Source organism: Anopheles coustani, chromosome X, assembly GCF_943734705.1.
Source record: "Anopheles coustani chromosome X, idAnoCousDA_361_x.2, whole genome shotgun sequence".
In the NCBI taxonomy this organism is placed as follows: Eukaryota; Metazoa; Arthropoda; class Insecta; order Diptera; family Culicidae; genus Anopheles; species Anopheles coustani.
Window position 1 is genome coordinate 10,779,159 of NC_071290.1, and position 25,341 is coordinate 10,804,499.

Genomic DNA, 25,341 nt, shown 5'->3' on the forward strand with positions numbered 1-25,341 from the left:
CGGTGCCTTCCGAGACTTTGAACAAACGTTTTGGAAGTCAGCGAGCTCGTATTGCCCCCTCCCTGGGAGGAGCGGTTCCGAGCCCGCGAACTCCGTCAGATCCGCTCCCACGGCTGTTCGGGAGGGATGTGTACCTTACTTCACCGTCGATTCTGTGCCGGTGTGCTCAGAAGAAAAGAAGCAAAAGGATATCGCTGCCAGCCCATCGGAGACGCTTCCAGCGGAGCGTCGTCGGATGAAAGAAGTGGATTATTATTTGTATTATTACACACCATCGCCAAGTTGCTCGCATTTCGCTGCGAATGCTTATAACGCAAGTCAACCTTTACACACACACACGCACACACAGGGAGAGTGATGTTTCCCAGCGTCGGGGTATTGTGCGTTGGCTTTTTTGTGTGAGCCGAGGCTCAGGTTGCCTCGGTTCTGGTTCCACCCCCTGGCATCCGATCGGCAAACATCTCCCGCGTATCTTCTGCTGCCGATCACCCGGGGTCTCGCTCTCTATATCTGGAAGGTGGTGGGAAACACACACACACAGCATCGAAAAGACACGGGAAACCCGTACGCCAAGCAAGGATAAAAACCGATCCTTGCAGCGTGCAGCGTCAGCTCCCGACACTGAATAGCTTGAATGGAAACGGATTTACGTAAAGTGAGTAGCCTCCCCCTCCCCACCCCGCCCCTTGTCCTCATTTCGGGTGTGTGTTTTGTTGTTTTGGCTCGGTGTGGAGGGGCAGCCCGACGCACAATGAAGCGAGAAAAAGGATCCGTTTGCGAGCGCTTCCTCCGATCTCCTTCGACGATCGCTGTTGAGGCATCCGGTTGGCCATTGTTCGCACGGTTTTCGGCAGGACGCGCAGCTCGTATTACACCGCTACACCCATTCGCACCGCTCTAGCTACCCCCCCCCCCCCCCCCCTCCTCCCCCCACTATTCCGGGGGAAGATGTCGACAAGAAGTCGGCGGATGCGACGAAGTCGCAGGCAAAGTCACGGCCAGGGAGATCCTCTGCAGATCCTGTGCAGGCGCAAAATCAGCTAGTCAACGGAGCAACGGTGGCCATTCCCCTTTGCCAGACAATGCTTTCGCGTCGGGCAGAATGGAAGGATAATTGCTCACACACAGCCGTACCTAAGTACTGGTTGTTTTTTTTTTTTTTGTTTATGACATTGAGCTACGGCGGAGATATGCAAAGAGCTTGCAGAACACGGTAGGGTAGGAAAGACGGGCAATCACTATAATTTTACCAAACCCAACTGTGCACGGTGCCCAATTTATCCTAATACACATTCAAACATCAGTTATTTCGTAACACTAAGTCGGATTTTCTTAGTTGTTTCACTTAAATGATTATTCAAATGTTTCCAAATTAGTACAAACTCCTTTTCAATGGAGTATCATCAATTTTAACTGTTTCAACCATTGTCTTACTTATTTTTGTCAAATTTTGATCTTTTCCATCAAATAAATTTCGTTTTCTTGTACTGTTAATTAATTTAATTGATTATACTTGAAATTTATCTCCTCCTTATTTTTTTTTAATGTATCTTATTTTTACTCTCAATGATTAAAACCACCATCCTTTGTGAAGTTTTGTATACTTCGAGCATTATTTCATTCCGCATCAACGTTTTATTCCATGAATGTTGCTATGTTGGATGCAAAGCAAAACGAGTGATTGCTTCCGGATTGTTTTCCATGTGTTTAACAAATATGTCCAGCAAAGCAAAGATATTTTATGTCTGTTGAAAGATTTGTTTTTCATTTTTAACCCACGTTAGGTTCGTAAAACAAGTGCCACACATTTGGCACATGTTCTTAATGTGTTTTGAATTACCAAGATGTCCTTTTTTTAGCAACAATTATTATTGTTTTTGTGGTCGTGTGCAGATTTACCTTACTCCAATCAATCTTTCAGCTTCTTCAAAACTATGTAAGCATAAAGATGGCTGTTTCCAATAGGAAACACAACGGTATTTTTCAGTACCGTTTCATACTTTCTCGCAAATTATTTGCAGTTTTTTTCAACGGGTAAAAGTCTGAATATAAAACAAAGCTATTGTTTTCTTGTACACTAGACGTACTACGTTAATCACCGGGTGATTTAAAGCACGAAGATGCCAAGGTAATATTCATTGATCGTATATGTATATTTTTAGAGCAACACCTCAGTACCTCAGCTTAGGAGAAATAAAGTGAACTTGGATGTTACTTCATTTAATATTTGAATAAATCTAAACAAGTTCTTTACAGAATGTACCTTTAAACTTGTTTTAGATTTGTATCGTTTGGTAATCTCTCGATTTATTGAAGACACCATTTTCATTCATACACTCATTCATTTAAATGAACTTTGTCGCGAAGCACATTGAAGACATGAAATCGTTTTCCAATTTCCAACAAAATCATATCAAGTTTGTTTTTGTGCTTTTTGCACAAAAAAATCAAACGAAAGCCAACACTCAAAGATCAAAACTTTCCACGTATTAATTCAAAGGGGACGCGGGCCGCCTCTAACGTTCTTGCGGGCCGCATGTGAATGTCTACCGTAGATACCGTACCGTGGGTAGATCACACGGCAACGGTGTAAGAATATTGTATGTACGAGAGTTACAGACCTTCAAACTACCTGTGCGAAGACGGGTTTAGCGAGTTTTTGAGAATGATATTTACGCTACCGTATTTTCTACCCGTTTTTGCATATTGCGTACGTCAGACATAAGTTAATGGTTCTTAGTAGATTTAAAAAGAATTATTTTCTCCATTTTATTTTAGCGGAATTAACGCATTCTGTTTTGCTATGCGCCGCATCACCTTCCTCGTATTTGAATAACGGTTTTATTCGGATCGTACATATAATTTTAATTCAATTAATTATAATGTAAACTGTTTATTACTTGTCTAAATGAGTTCATTCAAATACTTGGTGATTTTTACGAGTTACTTCGAAAGAATTTAAGAAGGTAGAAAATTGTGTAGCTTAGCTTCCTGCAATTTGTTGGATTTTGATGATGAAAACTGATACTAGTTATGCCATTAGATAAAGTGCTTCAAGAGAAAGAGAACTTAATCAAAATCCTTTAATTTGATGTTGAATGTGAAACAACATGCAAAAAATTAACTTTATTGGGAGAAACTAAAAAGATCAATCCACTGCCGTATATTTCTTTTGGGGATTCATTAACACCAGGTTTACGGACGTTTCTGACGTCGTGTAACGTTTCTGCCGGGTCGATGAAAATGGTATTTACTCAATAAAAACTAAATGTATACGTACTTAATCTGAACTGCGGAATACAAATCACTACACAATAACAACTTAGCACGGAAATAATAACACTACTTCAAAGATATAAATCCCTAAAAACAACGGGACCTTTAAGAGTTTTTTTTCAGTTTTGAAACAACCGAAAAGTTATTAACGAAGTTATTTGATTGAGAAAAATAATAAATCCTCATGAATTTCGTGCAACAAAATGGCAAAAATTTATGTTCAATAAGCTCATCGAAATTAATTGAGGATTTCGCTAAAAAATGGCACGTAAAAATGTTTTCTTTTAATTTTTTCTGGGAGTTTGTATTGTATGTAGAGAATTTGGAATTTACCAAACCTTCTTTAGTTTTAAGAGTTTTGTTTTTGTACTTCTTAGTGAAGCAATAAATGGCGATAAAAAATATATATAGAAAATATGTTGATTAAACATTTTTAAAAACTCCTATCGAAGTAATAAAAATTAAAGTTTGCATAAATACTATCTACGGACGAGTTTTGCATCTCTTTTACAAACGAGAGTTAAAGTTAAAGAGAAGGTAGAAGAAAAAAGACCAATACTTCCAGCTGCAGAAGTTAACATTTCTCAATAATCAGCCATTTCGAAGCTGACACATTGAATGCATTGAAAAATCTATGTTTAACATAAATTATCTTCTTCTTATGTAGCACAAACGTTTCCAAAGTGTGGCAGGGCCTCTCTCTGAAGAGAGTTTTTGTGACCGAAAGATGGTATATTGTAGATCGTTGATCTCCGTAATACCGGGGGGGTGCTGGACTCGAGATTCGATCCCACACCTGAGGCGTGGTGTTTCCTCGCGCTACCACTGCGCCATGGGCACCTCAACATGATTAATAGCGTCATCCATATATAACGGGTGACGTGGTACGGAATGTGTTAAAGATGTTCGAGTAGCGTCGCATCGGTGGTTTTGCTAAAATGGAACCAGTGTTCATTTTGTCGTTCGAGAAACCAATCGCAAAGGCCGGCCCTTGCGAGCAAAGACGTTGTTGCAGCAAACATTGTTGGGAGCTATAAAAATAAACGGCCGCACCAGAGAGACGTGCCTGCCACCGCAAGGCGAATCACGAAGTTACCGAGCGGAGTTTGTTTTTCGGTTGCCCGGAATGTTTGACGGCTGCTTGTTTACGGTAAACAGTTCGCCCCCGAGCGATGGTTGGTGGTGGTTGTTGTCCGACCCATTAGCACCGGTACCGGTACCGCAATGGTCTTCATTAACCGGGTGCTGGTCCCGGCATGCGGGCAAGGGGCGTTGAGCTGCGAATGGTCCATTATGGGTTATGGCGGTTTATGAACTACCCTTGGCCGGTCCATCCGGGGGCCGTTGTTTTGATTCAACGACGGCTGTCAGCGTCTTCTTCCCACTAAGAAGCCAACGGTTCGTGGTTCGGGGCGGGGAAAGCGTATCGTTTTGCCTACCCACCACGGCAGCTCCGCTCCGGTGGAATTTTCAATGGAAGATGTGCTACCCAGCAACAACGGGTACCCGTGGAGTCCGTGCCAGGACGAAGGAGGACTACCCCCGGGGAGAAAGCGCATTTCCCGATATGGAGGCGGTTTGTTTTGGCACAACATATTTGCCGTGGGTGTTACCCCACCCCCTCCCGGGGAGGGTGAAAGGAGAGGGTTTGATTTTCCATAAAACCGAAAAACCAAAAACTACTGCCAAAGCCATTAAACTATCGATAATCGTAGCAAAAACCCTCGGCCCTCGCTACCTGGAAAAAGGAGTTGTTTTTCCCTCTTTCGGTCGCAATTAACAGGATCTTTTTGTCTTTTTTAATGAGCAAAACTATCTCCCACTCTCGGTGGGGTGATTTTTGCGACAATTCACACCTTTACGACGCTTGGGAGGTAGCGTCCGCTTGTTTTTTTCCTCCCTTTCTTGCCATTATTATTATCGTTTCTAATTTACGAATCGCCAGCAGAAAGTAATAAAAGATACGAGGCAGGAAACAAAATAAAACGATTAGCCCGCAAGGCCCCGTTGCCATTTTGTCAAACGTCAGCATACCTCTCCCCCCACCCCTCCCCCCGTTTGCCCCGGGGAAACAGGAGCCTTCCATGGGGGAAAAAAGAAGCCGGCCACAAAACGGAGCAATCGAACGAACACGGGATATTCTTTATGAGGCAAGATGAAGGTTTTTCGGGTGTGTATTTTATTTACTTCTCGCACGTTTTCCCTACTCGTTTGATACAGTTTGATTTTTCCAACTTTTATGTCATGTCTTTGGGTTCGGGGTTTTTTTTCCTCTTTACTTTCCGGCGTTTCGTTTTCCTCTTCTGTTGCGGATTTGATTGGGATGGCGAAAAAAAAGGTAAATCCTCCGCACAAATCCGCAAGCAAATGGTGTGTGTTTGTATGTGTGTGTGTGTGTGTGTCCGTCACCGGGTAATTCCTTCGCAATCGGAGGGAAATTAACGACACCGGGGTGGTCGATCCGATCGTTTCGGACCTTTTTTTTTTTGAAAATAAGGAAACGATTTGTCAACGCGAGATCATTTGGCAGCCCATTGTTGTTTTTGTGCGAGTGCGCGGCGTGTGTGTGTGTGCCGTTTTCTTCCCCCCCCCCTCCCAAAGGGCCCTAAACGAAATTCGTTCTAAGACGCTCGACTTTTCCCCCTTGTTCTTGGTGAATTCGCAATTGGTTTTTTGGTTGTTGTTTTGTGTTTTGTTTTCTCTCTTGCCTTTCGCCTTTTTCCTCGTGTTGCTTCGGGCAGGCAAATCCCGTTGTCGTACATCCCCGGGGCGAACAAAGGCAGGACCCGAGACTCAATATTTTCGTAGCTAATTAATGTAATCCGCCCATTGTGGTGGAAACGATTTTTCCATTTTCAGTTCAGTTTTGGCAAGGTTTGAGCGACAATTGCAATCGATTTCGGCATTCGGCATTTTTCCGTGCCATTTTGTCATCCGCTAACGGTCGCTTTGAACTGAATGTCCATCGCTTTTTTTTTTTTTGACGAATGAACGAAGCCGGAACCTACCCAATCGTTGTTCTGCCGGGGATAATGTGATTTGTAGCCGGTACACTCTTTAAAGGGGATTGCAACATTCACTTATCAGCAACTGTCAAACACTCATCTCTCTCAAGTGAAACCCAACTTAGCACGTCTAAACGCGAAGTAAACAAGCAATTTAAGTTGCGCAACTAAAATTTCACTTAATATTAACATAGCCAGACTAGAAATTTACTTCACAGCAATGAAATATGTTTGACCCTTGCTCAACTGACAGCTTTAGAAGGAGTTAAAAGTATAAAATCATTTAAAATGATCGTTAAACGAAATAAACAACTTAGTTTTATACGCTTTAAGTATTCTTACATGATTCACAATGCTAAATAAGTATTTTTATTAATTTTAAAGATATATAGGACACTATATAGGTCATTTACAATATTAGATAGTTTGTTTACCGGCTCTTCATTGCCGGTTGACAGTTAGCGTTAATTTGTTGTGAGTCGTGTAAACTTTCCGTTCACGGAAATGAAGACGAATTAGTGTTTCCGATGAATGAAAGTTGCTGTCACCTATCTGAACTTTTACAAAGTGTGTGCTGTCACCCGTTCTTCCGCGTTTCAATTAAAAGCAAACGCAACAGCGAAAAGAAAAGAAAAAAACCAAAACAGATAAATAAAGCCGGAACCCCTGCCCATTTCGTTATCGGGCCGAGCTGATCGACAAATATCGCGGAACCGGAAACCCGATCTCGATGGCCCTCCACTTGGCGGGCCGCACCTCGGACCTCTCGGTTCGGTCTATTTGCGTCGCTAATTGTATCAAATCGGTTTTATTTCCCGCCTTTCCCGCGGCAGCTTCGAGGGGTTTTGCCTTCCGTCACCTAATCTCCGCGTCGGCAAACATCCTCCCGGGCACGAGCGCGAGCGAGCGCAGGAGGAGGAGGCCACCCCTTCGCAAAACCGCCAATACGAGAAAGGACGCACGCTGCCGGTGGAAATCTACGCGAGCCGTTGATGCGGAGTGGCTGACTTGGGTGTCAACTTTTCCCCCGATGCGCGATGGAGGGTGTCTCTAACCCACTTTTACTCTCATGTTCCCACTCATCCGAGATTTCCGAGACAACATGACGGCGAGTTAGTTGCATTATGATCATTTGTTTATTTAATGAAATACCAGCTGAAGTAAATTTTTCCTCCTACTTTTCCGTTTACTAAATATATAACTTTTCAGAAGACATTAAACTCCATCAATATGATAATTCCCGACTGTTGAAATCACAGAAATTCAGCCCGTATTCAAAAAGGAACTTTCAATACATCTTTTTTCTTGGGCAGTAATATTCAATTGTCACAACATAAACTGGTAAATGATTTTCACTCCGGATAAGGGTGCTATTCGAAAAAAAAATCGCCGTCGTTTGCCTGAAAAGTGCGGGAAATGTGCAAAAACCTAACGGGTACATATTTTAAGTTCATTTTTCAACGAAACCACAGGTAAATGTCTATTACTAAAGCTGTAAAAAGCGACACACAAGAGCAGAAAGTCTTGTTCAAATGGACCTGGTGTGGTTGAACAAAGTCGAAGCGATTAGCAACGTTGTGGAACTGCCGGAACAGAAGCTGATAACGTGAAGTTTTTTTTCGTATTTATAAACACGAGGGGAATGATTGTTACTGCTGTTTACTTATTTCATTGTTTGCGTTTCCGCCAGTTAAAGCTAATCTTTACCCGTGGAATGCTTTTTAAATGTTTATTATTTGTTAAAATCTGTTACAAAGATCTTTTTTTTAACCGTTCATGAGCCACTGTATGTTTTAACACTAGGTTTACGGGTGATTCTGATATGCATATCTCTCTGGGAACCCGTCAAGTTGACAGGAGAATAAAAACAAAAATTTACTCAAAGAAAACTAATTTTATTATTATTTTTTAATAGTCTGAACTGCCCTATATCAATCAGAACACATTACAGAAATGATAACGATTATTCAACTTTTCGATCGAACACTCTGGATATATTAAGTATTTAATTACTAGAAGGTAATCCAAGTTTTTAGTAGCCTTTGCGAGTATTTCCGATCCGGTTCAGTTTTTATCTGAACCATCGAAAAACACCCTACTTTTATGGAATGCAAGCTGTAACATTGACATCAACATTTGTGCTTTTTGTAAAATGTATTTACTATTAGTTTATGTCAACGTTTAGTGCTTGGAAGAAGACGTTTTGTTTTGTACACTGTAAGTTACTCTTCGGATTTATATTACTTTAAAGAAAATAACGTAGTTTTGTCCTTTGTTTTTAGCTGGGCTTGGTTGTTCTCTTTTTTGTATGCTATGCGTAAATATAGCTGAACCAATTTTAATGTTGAGACCATCAGAGCATCGTGATCTATTTTTCCCATGTTCCCAAAATTAAGGAAAATTTGTCGGATTGTAAATTGTCAGATCGTTCGCTTTTGTTGTTTTTTTTCTCGAAAAAAGGAAATACTTTCGAAAACAGCGAGCATCACTCTTTGCTAAGCAATTTCGTTCAATGTAAAAGAAACATGATACTCATACCATACCGTTCGCGTTATGCTGATTATCAAGATTCTATTGAAGTAGTTTGGGACGTCTTTGACTATCCTTTCAAGCTTATATTTACTACTATAGAAATAATTTGTCAAGCAAGAAGTTGATTTTTCTTCAACTTCGACGACGCAAATTTGGAAAGGTTGGCCATTCAACGTGTCAACATTACGATTATACCACTTACATATTTTCAAATTTATAAAACCTCATGAAATAAAGCTAATGTGAACTAACTTATTTATTGTAATTATAAATTGAACTTGAAGAAAGTGTTGACTAGTGCAATTGTTGTTTCTGTGTTTGATTTCAAAGTTCAAAATCCGTCAAAACGTGATGAGTCCCGTAAACCTAGTGTTAAATGATAAAATTCGAAAAGTAAATCAAAGGTAAACAACATAAATAATAAAGTACTTATTTCAAAGAACTGATGTAGATGTTATTTGAAATCATTTTTAAATGCATCAATAACCCCTATCATACTATCGTCGATAATTCTATGTTAACTAAATAGTAACGAAAAAAAAAGTCAGAGTCGCAGTCAAATCATTGATTCTGTCTCTTTAATGAAAAGCAAACAAATCTGTTTAAAGTCGGTTTATTTTACGAAAAACAGGTTTTAGCATAATGGGTTGAAAATCTTAGGGTGAAATGGTCATAATAAATGGTTTCAGGTGAAAAAGAGTACATCCTTGCACACGGTATTTCTTGTAACGGTCATTTCGAATCACACAAACTGTTCATGTTCTGATTCAACAGGTGTCGGTTTTGCAAAAGCGACGAGCGATTATCCAGTTCCATTAACAAGTACGCACACACGCGAACCCGTTCTGCGGCGATTTGGAGCAGTTGAGAATTTTACACGGAGTTTGGCCCGGCTTCCCTTCGCCAACCCTTCGTAAAGCCCTGTTTGCCCTGGCAAGCATAATAATGATAATGGCAGGTATTAGGAGAGGGAAAAAAATGAGAAAGCCATCCGCAACACAATAAAATCACATCGACGAGCGCCCGGGGAAGCAAAACAAAACAACGGGCTGGATGACCCCGTAGCCGTACGAGTGGGTACGGGGCTGCGGGGTAAGCTGTCATAAAATCATAATTTCTTCATCTTCGGTCGCCAAGCATCCCGACAAAAAGAAAAAAAAAGGTTCAAGGCTCGTTCGGCCTTCCGATGCCGATGGTAGTACGACAGTGGCGATATACACATTTATTTACGATGGCGATTATCTTTCGGTCCCTCTTCACGGCCACACACACACACACATACATAGAGCGCGCGCGAGTGGTGCACGAGTTTTCCATTCCGAAACCCATATGGAGGAAGGATCCTTTTAGGCAAGGGATCGACGAACGAACATCAACTGCATTCATTGTGGCCGGAGGGGAGAGGCTGGGTGGGTTGCGGAAGGCCGGGACGGCACGTTTACAACCCCGCGCGGGCGAGGGGCGAGACGGCTTCCTGCCGCGGAGTCCTTTGGTCCATCATTTAGCACCGGATTACCGGACCGCTTTCCTCGCTCCGGCCGCTCCGGTGCTTGTGTTGCTTTTCTTCATTATCATTATGTTTTCCACTCCCTTCCCTGCGTTGTGGTCGGAGGCATGCGGCGGCATGTGGCCGGTGGGAAGGCGTAGCTCGGAAGCTGATCGTCCTCATCGACATCATCAGGGAGCGTTTTGCTTTCGCTCTACGCTCTCAGGTCCGTTCTTCTCGATGCACGATCGCCGACCCGGGAAAGGCTTTCCCTTGCTCACACACACACGCACACCCATGCAGGCCACAGGTAGCACACAGGGGCTGAACAGGGGTTTTGTTTTGCGGTGGCCGGCGGTTTTCGGTGTTGTCCGTCTCGTTAGCCGATGATTTATGATCTGTTATGATCGATTTTATGAAGTGCTAAACGGGCTCCTGGTGCGTCGAGTTCATTTCTCGAGGTTTTGGCATGTTTTCCCTTTTTTTCTCATTCGCCTTCTCAGACGCCCAAGGACGCCAGTGCTGCTGATGTTTCAATTACAACCAACCAACACAGTTTGACAATCCATTGCTTGCGGGAAGGTTTTCCGAGGCGCAATGTTTCCTTGCTTCCTGTTTCCTATCCTTTCGCGTGAGCCGTACACTAATTTGAGGATGAATGGCGAATGAAGCAAACGCCTTTTATAAGTCATATCCGTCATATACCTCGATTGGGTTTGAATGTACCGTTTTTTGAGAAATTATGATATTACAATAAATTATATTTCATGACGAAATGCTTATATAATATGAGCTAGAATCTTATCGTTTACCCAGATTCATAGATAGAAATGGTTGAGCTATTCATGTATCACTGCCCCTTTTCATATTACTACATCTTCACACTCACTTTGAGTATTTCTGCTTATTTTACTCATTTTTCACTTATTTTTATGTTTTACACTTACTTAATTAAAGTTATAACGATTTAAAAATGTATGTTTACATAATCTTTTCACTCCAAATCTTCATTCTCGTCTTTGTTTGTAAGTTCTTCAAACTTAAAGTGATTTGCCTCAGTAGTGTTCATCGCCTCGTGATTTTTAGCACCAAATAAAATAAGATTTTGATGTTCTACAACTAACTCATAAACAACTCATGCAATAAAAAAGGGTTTTATTCTTCAAATTTTCCTTAATTTCATTTTTACAATTCATAATTCATCATGAATTGGAACAGAGTTGGGGGACGTTATTCACGCTAAAATATGATAGCTTATTTAAAGTAAACCACAAACGGAATGATATGAGTTATTAAAATAACATCAAAACTTAAAAATCTAGTTGAAAATTATTTAGTTAAGTCATGAACTCAGTTACAATGAGCCTATGACTGTAATTTCTCATAATACATAGTAATTTACCTCACTAGTGTTCATCATTTCGTTACTCTTTAGGACTAAAGCATAACTTTTTGTTTTGAAATGTTGTGCACTTTACAACAGAGATTAAATTGAATTTGAAGTTCCTCTACTAACTCACGTAAACAACATGACGCATTAAAAACGAACCACAAATGAAATGATTTAAACCGAAAATAAGACACTACAAAATTCAAAATTGATTCAAACTGAAATAAACTGAAATTATATTTGATACAGACCAACAGCTTTAACAACTAATCTTAATAATCACTGGCAAAACAGTTTGTATTATACTCGCGAAAATATGCCAATTCAAGACACTGTGGGAACGAAGTAAATAAAAAGAAGTCTAAAGCCGAAAATAAAACGGACCAACTTTCTGGTGCAAAATAACAGCAAGCATTGCTAGTTTCGCTACATTTAAACTTGACACACTACCAAATAATGCAAGTCAAACAATAATGTCTAACTATTCTTCTATCCAAAAACCAAAAACGCCAAAAGATAGTCAACAAATATTTTAAAAAGTAGCAGTATACGGGTATGAAAAATCTTCAAAAATAGTGAAGTTTTAGCAACAGGGGTCAAAATGACCCTTAAAAAGCATTCTAGGGATAGTCAAGTTGGTTCTCGGAACTGGTCGAACAGAAAAATCTGAAATTTTTGTGTTGAAAGAAGCTTTGGCGTTTAAGAAGAGCCTAATTTAGTTTTTGTAAAAATGTTCAGCCGTTAAAAATTGCGTTGGGGTCAAAATAACCCCTATTTGTATTGGAGTATTAAATCGCATCGTTGATGTGATCAACTCGAGCTGCGTTGCCCAGAGTTCTGAATATTTCTGCATTTTGATCTCCAAAGCCTTATGGCTACGACAAAGTCGATGTTCGATTTTGCGACACTATGCCACCGGGTGAAGACTCGGGAGCTCGGCGAGTCCTCGAGCAGCCTCCTCAAGTGCCATATAATTTAATATGTAGCATAAATATTGTTTCTAATGTTTAAACCCATCCTCGGGGCGAGCCAATAGGCAGCCTTGGACAATTACGCACCGTCAAGTAGGTCCCGTACGCCCTGGGAAGAGGTCGGATTGCCTCTTCTGCCTGCCTGCCTGCCTACCTGAGCCTGACTCCCTTGGGAACCCCGGCAAGCCGGGGCATTAGCATATCGCTGTCGAGCGATCGAGCGCATCCACTCGGCTTAGAGACTTTCAGGCTTTCACGGGCCGCGCATTGTCGTTTGACACCGAGGATTTGCTTCTCGCCGCAGCCAAAAAGCCCCCGAACCCCGGGGCAAGCAAAGCCCCGCTTGCAACAACAAACCGTCCGATCGCCGAAAACCTCCCGATGGCAATCTGGGAGGAAAAATCCTCGAAGCGCAAAAGAAAAGGTGGCTTCCCTGCTTTCCCTCGGCGGATGATCCTAATGAAAAGGAAACACAATTCCCGAAGCCGGCCCGTTGATCGGCGGTGCAGCGGGCCCATCCTCTATTTACTTTCGTGCCTTACCGTGCCTCACTTTTCCCCCGCTCGACCCTGCGCTGCCGACCGTTTTTCCTCGGAGGAAAAGGGCGCGTCTCGAGTAATGACAACAAAGTCAACCCATATTTCGGCTTAAGCGAGCCCACCAGGTCCCTGGGTTCCACCGCTCCCTCCCACCTTCCCTCTCACCCAAACCCCGAGGGTTTGGCAAACACAAAGGTACCGAAACAATGGCACTGCACTAAATAAATGCTCTTTTTTGCGCAGTAATTACCGGCCAAATCCGATCTATTAGCTGCCGGCTTTGCAGCTGGAGATCTGCGTTTTCCGGCTCGCCCTCTTGTGGATTTGCATCGCCCTGAGAGTGTGTGTACGTGTGTGTACGTGAGGCTGATCCGAGGTCGACCTTTTCAACCGGCGTAAAGCCCGAACAGGAAGGCAACAAGCCGCGCTGCCTGCTTAATTCTTCGCTCAACTGGGGCCTGTTTTCCACGGAGAAAAGTATGCCACGGGGCTTATTAAAAAATAATTCCGGCATCGGTTTTTCCCCCGCCCCACTCACGGGGCGCGCTTTTCCAACCCGCCGTTTTATTACTGCGAATCGGTGACACAACAACAAGTCGGACAAATATTTATCCAACTCGCTCGCCGGGGGTTGCTCGCGGGGGGGCGTGGTGGTGGTGGAGGTGGTGCTACATTTCCACGTGTCCACGTGGGGTTCGTTTTCCCCCGGGCGGTGGCATTTTTCCGTGCACTCATAAACGCAGCGCTCGGCGCGGCAGAAAACCCTCCGAAAGTGGGTACGAAAAAATTTCGCTAATAACATCTTTATGAGAATTGCTCAACCAAGTACCCTACCCTCCTTCCCCTCCCTCCTTTCCTCCCCTCCACCCTCGTCACATTTGGCCTCATCCACGCAATCAACCAACCGAACGGAGTTTTATTAATAAGAAAACGAAACATTCCCAGCCAATTGTCGGTTCGGGAATGGGAATGCTCGCCTTCCCGAAGCGTTTGGGGAAAGGGGAAAAGCGAAACGGAAGGGAAATAGGAAAAAGGGATGGAAAACTCCCGACGAGTGACACAGCCGCGGGTTGGATTGAAAAAAATTGAAAAGTAATTTAGCCAACAATGTCACAGCGCGAAGCGAAATGGTTCGCTGATAAGTGGGTTTTCCCGACGATAGGGAAAACACAAATGGAAGACAAGAACTCAAAGGAAAGAGGTACAAACCAGTGATGAGAGTAACGATTCAGTAACGTGATTCAATTCAGAGTGAGTGAGTTAGAATAGAGAGTCATTTCTTTAATTCACTCAGCATGAATTGAACACAGTGAGAATGAGTTGACTCAAGGAGGGTGAATTGACTCTGGGAGAGTGAATTTGCTCAGGAAGAGTGAATTGACTCAGGGAAGGTGAATTGACTCAGGGAGAGTGAATTTGTTCAGGAAGAGTGAGTTGACTCAGGGAGGGTGAATTTGTTCAGGAAGAGTGAGTTGACTCAGGAAGAGTGAATTGGCTCAGGAAGAGTGAATTGATTCATGGAGGGTGAATTGACTCAGGAAGAGTGAATAGGCTCAGGAAGAGTGAATTGACTCAGGAAGAGTGAATTGGATTAGGGAGAGTGAATTGACTTGGGGAAAGTGAATTGGCTCAGGAAGAGTGAATTGACTCAAGAAGAGTGAATTGACTCAGGGAGAGTGAGTTGACTCAGGAAGAGTGAATAGACTCAAGAAGAGTGAATAGGCTCAGGAAGAGTGAATTGACTCAGGGAGGATGAATTGACTCAGGAAGAGTGAATTGGATCAGGAAGAGTGAATTGATTCAAGAAGAGTGAATTGGATTAGGGAGAGTGAATTGACTCGGGGAAAGTAAATTGGCTCAGGAAGAGTGAATTGACTCAAGAAGAGTGAATTGACTCGGGGAGGGTGAATTGACTCAGGGAGGGTGAATTGACTCAGGAAGAGTGAATAGGCTCAGGAAGAGTGAATTGACTCAGGGAGGGTGAATTGACTCAGGGAGAGTGAACTGGCTCAAGAAGAGTGAATTGGCTAAGGAAGAGTGAATTGGCTCAGGAAGAGTGTATTGGCTCAGGAACAGTGAATTAATTCAGGGAGAGTGAATTGACTATTTCGCGAGCTGAAATTACGCAGTTCAGGCCTGGTGATTATCCATAAAAAAAGTACAGTTTTGAGCTCGCAAAGTATTCAAAACATTGTGAGGGAGCCAATTGACTCTTCCTGAGCCAATTAACTCTCCCTGAATTGGCCAATTCACTCTCACTGAGTTAATACATTCACACTGAGATTCGGATTAATGAGCCAAAATAAATCATCTTGGTGAATTGAATCAATGCATTCATTGCGATGAATTGGCTCACTCACTCACTCTGACTCAGTTTGCACATCACTAGTACAAATCAACACAAACCTCGGAGTTGCTGTTTCGAGTAGTTGCAACTGTTGCGATTGCACAGAAACTTTCCCGTTTTCGGAAAACAACAACCACCTCTCTTGCTCTGGACTCCCTTGCAACCCTTTGCCTCCCCCCTTCGTCCTCCCTCTCATCACTCACGAAGATGGCTTGGAAAAGCCAGTACCGCGAATGTCACCAAAGGGGTTTTCCCTTTTGGTTTTATTGTTTAGCTAGGAGAGAGTTGCTTCTGTTTCGTCATTGTTCGCAAATTAATCTCTTCAGTGACTGCTCCCCCCCCCCCCCCCCCCCCCCCTCTTCCTCTTCTACTTCTTCCCCACACCCTGGACAAGACGATTATTTGATTGAATAGAAACAATACGGCACCGATTGGCACTTTATCGTATTTGCATTGTTGTTCGGTCGAACCTCTTTTCATTTGTTTCAAGTTGAACAACCCTTGATCCTTCACCATGCTTGTATGTGTGTGTGTGTGTGTGTGTGTGGTGAACTCCCACCACTCCAGTCAGTAACACCTTTTTTGCGATAGCGTTTTTCCTTTGGACCTTCAACCTACCGCCAGTCAACGTTCGAACCTGCTTGACGTTCGCAGAGGCCGCTGTTCGACGACCATATGGAAGTGGCCAAGGAGTGTTGGACCCGCTCGCAACCAAACAACACACAATGCCAAACCAGCGCTCGAGTGCAGTAGAGTCGTGTGACGGGGTTTTGTTGCGAAACCCCTTTTCCGTCCGTTACCGTGCGAGGGATTTTCACGCGCCGCACTCCGGCAGTTTTCCTCTTCGAACAAACCTCGAGAGGCCGCTCTCAAGGAGAGCAGGACCGCTGCACACCAAGCTGCTCGACCGGGCGCGCCAAATAATTGCTCGAGTGGCCACTTGAAAATGTATAAAAATGTTGATACATCTCAAGTGCCCCCGTTCCCCGGTTTTCCATCCCTTTTCGCTGGCTGGCGCGGAAGCTGTCGCCAAAAAGTCTAGGGCGCATCCAGGGTTGCGTTGAGCTGGGCAGCACCTTTGGCACCTTTACGAACACTACTACGCCTCGAAAGGTCGAACCGCACTTCGTGCGGTGTCGTTTGCCTTACGTTTTGCGTGTGTTCTCACGCCGCACCGCGCTGGGAAAAGCGCTGGGAAATTCGAACTCTCCAAGGTACGCTCCGCAGATGTTTTGCGAAGAAAGTGGGTCCACGGTCACCCCCCGCCGGCGGTGTGACGGAACTCCACGGGAAGCGCCGTCCGCGAGCCGCGACCTGATGGCGATACACTGCGCAAATCGGTAAATGGGACAACTTGAAGAGAAAACGAACAATTTTGTGACTTTGCGATCTATTTTAGAGAACTTTAAAATGATAACAATAAATTTAACATCTTTCTTGGGCATTTTTCTACGAAAAATTAGCAAAAAATGGGCCAAATGAACCAAATGAAACGATAGAAAAAGTAAAAAAACAGTAATAAATTTGCCAGCCAAACGTTCGTATAAATTCAAACTAAATCGACAATATCTCCCATAACTTTCTTCATAATATCAACACTGCGATGTGTATTTATCGTATTATTTGGTTTAAAAATAAGCTTATTGACACATACAGCGTAATAAACACCCACAGCATTGTCGAACAACCTCCAAGTGTCAGAGATTACCATTTTATTCAAACGCTTCTGCGTCGTTTTGCCAAATAATAATGTTTAAGTTTGTTTTATATGAAAGTCAAACTCACGATGAAGCTTCTTACCTCATTCAATCAATGCGTTTTATTGAGGTAGGAAAAGTAATTTGTACCAATATTACAAATAATCCTCTACAAAAGGTTTTGAAAAACCAAGGCGTTGTTTGCAAATTTTATCAATGTTCGCCGAATAATTTGGAACAATTTAAGTGCTTCCATCAATTTTATCAAATTCTTGGACATCTACACTAGAAAAAAACCATTGGATTCATGTTTTTAAAAAGAATTTTACATCTGTTTCGTAAGTTTATTGCAAGATGACCTATTTTAAGTAAATTTTTTACCTTGTGAGTATTTCTATACTTTGGTTATTTATTTTATTTAGATTAATCATACTTTTATACTTTTGTATATGTTTTTAAATTATCTCTTAAAAAAGATGAAATTTCATTCCGTCAAGTAGTTTGACATACTGTAAGCAATAAATGTATCTAATTTATCAAAATTCTTCTTTTGTGTACATAGAACAATGCTGAAGTATGTCATAAATAAGAAAAGAATTCCAAATAGTGTCTAAAATACCTTTCGCACACAATTCTGGTAGTCCCTAGAGTGTAATGTTACGTTTGGCCGGCAACATTGTGATTGTTTAGCTCTTTTTTGATCATTTCGAGCAGCTCGGTTTAGTTTTTGTGAGTACTGAGTAAGAATGAATGATTAAGTTGAATCTTACTACTGAATGATTGGAATAAATCCTAACGGATAGTTTTTGCTATTCCTTTTTGATTTGAATGCTTCAAGTGATGCGATTCCTAAAAGAGTAAATGAGTGAGTAAACGAGTTGCTTGTCGTCATAGAGATTCGAATCCCAAGTTGGGCTTTAAATCCGAAGCAGAGATTCGAATCTCAAATAAGGACTCGAATCCCAGGAGTGAGTAAAAAATTGACTAGTCGCCACAGAGAGCTGAATCTCAAATCTATTTGTAACTTTTTTACACACTCTTGGTATTCTCTATGCCGACTGGAAACTCTTTTACTTACTCATTAATTTTTTGGGATTCGAATCCCATTAAAAGATTTAAATTTCTTTGACGAATAATAACTCATTTCACTTGTTTCAAATCACAAAAGAGTGACTTAATGATTCGAATCCTCATGACGACTTTGATTCAAATATTTAAAAAGAGTGGTTATTCTTATTACTAGTTCGGTGACCGAATTTTAGACCCTTTTTTGCACATGGTGGTTTCAGGTGTCCCGTTTACCGATTTGTATAGTGTATTTAATTACAACGCTGAAAAGGTCCCGTTTTGCAAAGCGATCCAGCATTGATCCTGTGGTCGCTGCAATTACCTCCAATCCCGAGACCCTGGACCGTTTATTCTTATACGTATGCGCTTGTGCATGCGTGTGTGTGTTTTAATCCACCCGTGATTGGAATAGTTTTCGGATAATACCCACCCGGTCCAATTTCCATCCGACGGCGGTATGAAATTTAACACTTTTATTTGCAATTGCGTCCTTTATCCCCTTCTCCCTTCAACCCTCAACCCCTCGACCCTCCTTACCCAGGCAAAATTAACCGTTTATACCAAATTAATCCTCATCCGCAAGTCGTGCCCGGGGTTGACATTCCTCGGTTTTGCTCGTTCGCTTTTGCTTGGCTCGGAATAAAAACGCGGGACAAAAAATGCGCCGTTCCGCCGATTCTAAGGGCGGCCTAGGGCTGGCGGAGTGGAAGCGGGGGGAAACGGTGACGAGCATTCCACAGGCGAAAACACGGAACGAAATTCAAGAAGAGAGTGTATTAAGCACTCATCACGTCATACTTTGTCAGTTTGATTGTTTGTTGTTTTTCGCTTTTCCCGGACTGCACCGGAAAGGTGCACGGGTGAGAGGGGAAGGGAGGGCGAAGGGCGATGAAGCCGGCAAGCCGGAGGATGATGCAAGAGATTGACAGTGGTCCCGCTCCCTTTTTTCCGCCTTTCTGCCTTCCGGAAAGTGGTTGTACTCTCGGGGAAGAGTAGAATATTTTAATCGAACGATCTGCTCAACGACGGATCCGATTTGTCTATCTCTCTCTCTTTCTCTCTCTCTCCGTTTGCATCCCTCTTCCCCCTCCCATCCCTTCATACAAGCCCGTAGGAAAAGTATTTTGTACCATCCGCGTTGTCTCCTCCCTTTGCCGAACGGTATGGGAACGATGGATGGAAACTCCTGCCGGATCCTCGCCTGGAACGGCGTCAACACTCTCTGAAGCCGGAGGGTGCCTGGACCATATGACGAACGCAGCGACGCGTTACGACGAATTTCCACCCTTCGCATCCATCCACCGATCGCGCGAAGGGATGAGTCACATGACCTGTCCACTCTGCCCTAATTACAAGCGAGAACTAGAAATCCTGCCCGGGAAACCGGAAGCAGCATACAGCACCCACGTCGACTTCCCACGCAGGCCCCGGATGTGGCCGATAACGGCTTTTAAGGGTTCTTACCAACGGTCAAAACGGCAGGTTACAACAACATTACATATTCCGAACTGTGTGCTTAACTTGTTAATAGGCTGTACGATTTTTAAGGTAAGGTAAGGTAAGCTGAGGCAAGATTCACCCCTGAGGTGTGAAATATTAATTAATTTAATTTTATAAATGTTTGGCTTTAATTTTTTTCTTTTTATAACAAATGGCAAAAAGAATTATAAAAATTTCAAATTTTTTCACGAACCGAGTTTTTTAAGAATCATTTTAAATTCATCATAAAAGGCAGTAAAAGTTGGACACTTTGACACCGGACAACCTTCCCGCCTTGTTATCTGCTTCATCAATATAGAAAATAACGCAAACTGTCACAGAATACTTCTCCTACTTCTACTCTTTTGTTTTCTTCCAACTATATCTGTTATGTAAGAACATTTGTTGTTCTGTTTCAAATTTTTGAATGTAGTTGTGTCTGAGTCGTTTGCATCCCATTAACCAAAGCCAATTATAACGTCATCAATAATTTATTTATGATTTTTATGGTTTGAATACCTAATATGAAGCGTTTTTGAGCAACTATTTTGCATGGTCATAAAAAATAATAATCTTTCGGTATCACGGGGATAAACATAGTTAAACTCAAAGTAACAAAACTGACCGATATTTAAGTGTCCGATGTTGTATTTCAATATGATGGTCTTTTAATACGAGATGCAGATATTTAACCGTTTGTGAGGTAGGGATGCTTTACACCCTATATTCTATTTGTACTTGAATTGATCTCCTAGACTTAGACATACAGTATTCTGTACATATTTGTAGTTCGTTCTTTTCGTTTAGGTACGTTTAAGCTAGTTTCAATTTGTCTAATTTCTTCATAGAGTTTTCTTTTTTATTTTGAGTACATTTTGCCCTTCAAAAATCTGCTTCAATAAATTGAATTGTCATATTTAAAAACAAAACTGATTCCTGTGTGTATAAAAAGGAGGTGTTATATACGCAATAAAAATGATCTATACAATCTATGATAAAATAATTTAGTAGACGATTAATTCCAAGTATTTTAATAGGTATAAATTAAAAAAAAAAACAACCGAAAAATTATATACTAAAAGAATACGATATGCATAGAAAATAAATATCAAAATTAATTGTTCAAACTGGACAGTAACAAAATTAATGCACAAAAAAAGTAAAACAGTGTAACCTGTTATCTCATGTTTAAGTTAGTTTTCGGGTTATACATTGTGACTAGTTTCTTGTTAACTTGCGTATAAAACTCCATTTTTTTTGGCAATACTTTTAAAATAGATTTGTTAGGGGTTAAATTCAAGCCCGAATTGACAATTTGCAAACAATAATATTCATTTTAATAATTCATTATTTATTTTTCTGAAGTCTTTCCGAATTTCAATAATCAGTTTCAGTCCTTCAGCACGGAAAATCCTTTTTGGGCATCCATCCAACCAAGATCTTCAAAATCTCTTTTTTGATATCCTCCCACGGTTCCGAAACTGGGACTTTAAGATCAAATTCTGCTATTGTACTGCTTTTTATTGGTGTAGATCCGTCAAACAATGGTTCCCCGGATGTTTTCCAATGGATTTACATCCAAGCAGAGGGGCTGGTCACCACAGGAGCTCTATTTTCCGGTCGCTAACCCAAGACTTTGTAGCGGAACTAGTTAGAATGCTAGCATTATCTAGTTGAAATGCGATTTTTTTTTAGATACTTAGCTTTAAATTGAATAATGCAGCTGTTTATAACCTCAATCTAATATAGATGTAAATGCCACATTATGTTTTCCTGTCGCACAAAATCCTAACCAAACTATCTTATTCTGGTGCTTTACACCGAGCAAGCGGAATGATGAAAAAATGCATCGAAAAACCCAAAACGCCAATAGATAAAAAGTAACAGAGTCTATATACTAAAAAGTAACAGTTTACGGACTTGAAAAATTTTCCAGAATAGTGAAGTTGAAGTGTTTTAAAGAAAGAGGCATTCAAAAGCAATGTATTCTAGTGCTAAAGACAAAATAAGAAGCACAAACCGTAGGTTTTCGACCCCCGGAAACCAAATCGATCACGTCTCATGGTCGTTTTGGGTGTTGATTATAGAAATTCTGCCTTTTGAAACCGTTCAGCAACGATCCGTTGAAGGTCCTGTGCCACCGACACCAACTGCCCGGGCTGTGGCAGGGTTTCCGCATTGCGGTGTCGTGCGCAATGGTGCGCAGAAGAGCGATCGCTGCGGGACGGTGTTTCGATTTCGAGCGGAATGTGTTGCCACCAACCTTGGGGTCCACCCGTCCGCCGGTCGCCGAATATGTGTTTACATCGTTACCCTCCCAATTGCGCTGTGAGTAATGGTGGGGGGGGGACGAAATAACCGCTCACAACCCACCATCGGCTAGTGGGCGCAACAGAACGGGGGCGCCTCACTGGGCGAGGGTTCGTCGCTTGCGAGGTTTAAAAAACAGGTTTCGTCGCTTGCTGCCGCGTTCGAGTCGCCGGACGGTTAAGAATGCCTACAGGTGGCCTACTGGTACGGCGCGCGCCGCGGAAGGTGAAAGGACTCGATCCGCGACCTCCCAACCCCCCAACCCGCCTTCCCCTTTCCCTCCCTCCCTTTTTCCCTCCTCCGCCATTGAAAGGGAGGATTGAAAACGTGGGAAGGGAAGTTTAATCATTACTTACCGAACTCTGTAAAGGAGCCTGATTTTATTATTATTTTTCTATTTCCGTACACAGCCTTCGTGGATGGTCGGAAATATTTCGCAAACACACACCAAGACCAAGACAAGCCAAAAAAAAGCCCCCGAAGCGTGTGCCTTTCGAAGCAATATTTATGAGCGTGTGCCCTTTTCGATCAGCATTCGCCCACTCTGCTCGGTACGCTTCCGCGTCCATATTTCGCCACCTTATTGCCACCCTCCCACTACCCCCACCACTCCGCCCACTCTCCCATCAGCAATCACCCACGGTCTGGCGAGCAATGGGGCGCACGAAAACCCCCCCCACAGTCTTGTTCTCCCTCGGAGCGCCTTGTCTACTCTAAGACAAGACACTTCGAGCAGGAAAACCTTGATCCCTCCGGCACCCGTTCCCCTCCTCCCCACCCACCGGAGCGTGTACGAAATCGAAAGCGGCCAGCGTCCGAGCGCGAGGCTGAGAACCGCCGAGCCAATCGGGGGGAGTGCCTGACGCTGTTGTGCTAGGAAAAGTTGTCTTACACGAAGGCACTCCTTCCCACAACCACACCATTCTTACCTCCCTTTTGGGTGCCCTCCTTTTGGTTCGGATTCCTTTGTGCATGGTATGCAAAAAACGACCTCGCGCCCTCGCGTCGGTGGGTGGGCTGTGTGTGTGTGTGTGTGTGTGTGTTTTCTTTGATGGGGAGGGGGAGGAAAATAAACGTGATTCATTTCTATTTCCGTTTTCGGGGTGTGGTTATTTCTTTGTTTTTCCTTTTTTGTTTTCTCCTGCTATCTCCTACTTCCTGCTCGCACGCAACCTTTTTTTTTACAAACAACAACAACGAAAAAAACCCTTTCCAAACACACACACACGCACACACACACAAACAGGCACGGACACATGGAGAAAGATCGAAAGGACACCCGCAATTCATCTCTTTACAAAACATCTCCATCTGGCTATCCTTACCATCTTTCTTCCCGCGTGTGCCTGTGTATGTGTGGGTGTGTGTGTGGGCACTATTTCGCACTCCCATCCTTTCCTTTTTTTTTGTTCTGTTTAGTGTTTGCTACATTGCGCGGGGGGGGGGGGCTACAGTTTACAAAAAACGCTTACATATCACAACAGGGCAAGTAACGCTTACTTCAAAAAACACAGCTACTATAAAGACACACCACGGCGACATTCGCGGGCATAAGGGAGTGTTCGCCGCGCGTGCGTCCGAGGAAGGAAGAGCTCCGAGCTTCGGGGGAGTCCCCCCACCCTGTGGTTGAGGGCGGAGGGGAGAAGGGAGAGGGAAAAGAGTAGAGGCAGGTGAGGTGGTAGCAGAGGGAAGTAAGCTATTGGTGGTGGTGGTGTTGGTGGTGACTAGTGGTCCGAAGTCTGCGGCTTCCGGAGTCCTGGAAGCTGCAGAATAGAGTGCTAGTGCTTACGGCAAGCTTACTGCCCCTGCTGGGGATGGGATGAGAGGGGGGGGGAGCTTAGCTGGGTTCCATCTCTCTTTCTCTTCCTCTCTTAGACTCTCGCTCGCTCTCTAGACCTTGTTGAAGGTGTAGCTGTAGCCGTCGGGGGTTCGGTTCAGCTGGAGCTTGCCCGGTGGCTGGAAGCGGTGCGGGGCCGGGGTGCTGGTCCAGGCGGGCGCCTGCGGGGCCGGGGCGGGGGCGTAGTTGTGCTGGTTGTACTGGGGCACGGGGGCGACCGGGGCCGGCGCGTGGTGGTAGTTGTGGACCGGGGCCGGGGCGGGCGCGGGGGCCTGGTACTGGGTCTGCTGCTGGCTGAAGTTCGGGTCGTTCCAGCGCGGATCGTACTCGCCGTTGTTGATGTCGTAGCTGCGGCCGCTGTCGTACTGCTGGGCCGGGGCGGCATACGACTGCTGCGGCTGGTAGCTGGGCTGCGGGGCCGCCTGTGGTGGGGCCGGCGGGGCTACCGGCAGATGGTCTCCGGAGGCTTGGAATCTGGAAACCAGGAGGCTTGGATTAGCTCCCCGCGAAAATGGCCATGGGCGGTTCCCCCAAAAACTCTGAAATGAGGCTTACCCATTCTTGCCGGCAACGTAGGAGATGGTTCTTCTCTGTCCAGTGGGGTCAACGTAGCTGTACGAGCCGCGGCGGTTACCGTCGGCGTCGGTCTCCTCCTTGAAGTCGGTACCGTCCTCCTGCGTGTAGGCGGCGCCGAACTTGCCGTCGCCGGACAGGTACCGCTGCTCGCTCAGGATGGCGGCGGTCTTCGGATCGCGGTGATAACCACCGTTATACTGGGCGGTCGCGGCCACCAGCAGCGTTGATAGAAGAATCTGCGGGAGTTCCGGGACGAGATCAAAAGGGGGTTGAGGGGTTTTAGTTTTCTTGCAAGGTTTCCTAACACCATCACCACATCACTGTCCGCGAAGGAGGGCACGCACGGAATCAGGCATCCCCCAACCCGGGGGGTTCTGGAGGGGTAGTCGACTCCAGATATCTGGATGTCGACCGAGGCAGGTGCTGCTAGTTTGATTGAGGGTGCTCCAAGTGCTGCTTGATCGTGCGTGCCCCACCTCGCTATCCTCCGCAAAGTCTGGATGGATGTCTTGCATATAAACCGTGCACGGAAGCATCAAAACCAAAACGGAAACTCACAAATCTGAACATGATTGACGTTGGCTGCGTTCGCTTCACTTGACTGACTAAGCACGGACGTTTAGGCGGGTAAACTGCTGCACTGGAGCCTTTACACACTCGGGGCACAAAACACGCACTTGTTCTCGAGCGAAGGGAGACGTGGGGGGAAATCGACTTGATCCTCTCCTGCGCAGGCGGAAGCGATCAGAGTCGGCTGGATGCGAAGAAAGAACTGACTCTACCGGGCCCGGCTCGGTAGCTTTTATAGCGCACCGGGCGCCAAACCTT

The 25,341-nt window shown here is 43.8% G+C and overlaps 1 protein-coding gene across 1 annotated transcript; it reads right to left on the reverse strand.

Moving 5' to 3' along the window:
* Nucleotides 1-23,990: 23,990 nt before the first annotated feature.
* LOC131269191 (cuticle protein 16.8) lies at nt 23,991-25,083 on the reverse strand. The gene is made up of 3 exons (XM_058271527.1): nt 25,072-25,083; nt 24,493-24,749; nt 23,991-24,411 (listed from the first exon to the last, which is right to left on the reverse strand). The coding sequence occupies exons 1-3, from the start codon at nt 25,081-25,083 to the stop codon at nt 23,991-23,993; spliced, it is 690 nt and encodes a 229-aa protein (XP_058127510.1).
* Nucleotides 25,084-25,341: the final 258 nt, after the last annotated feature.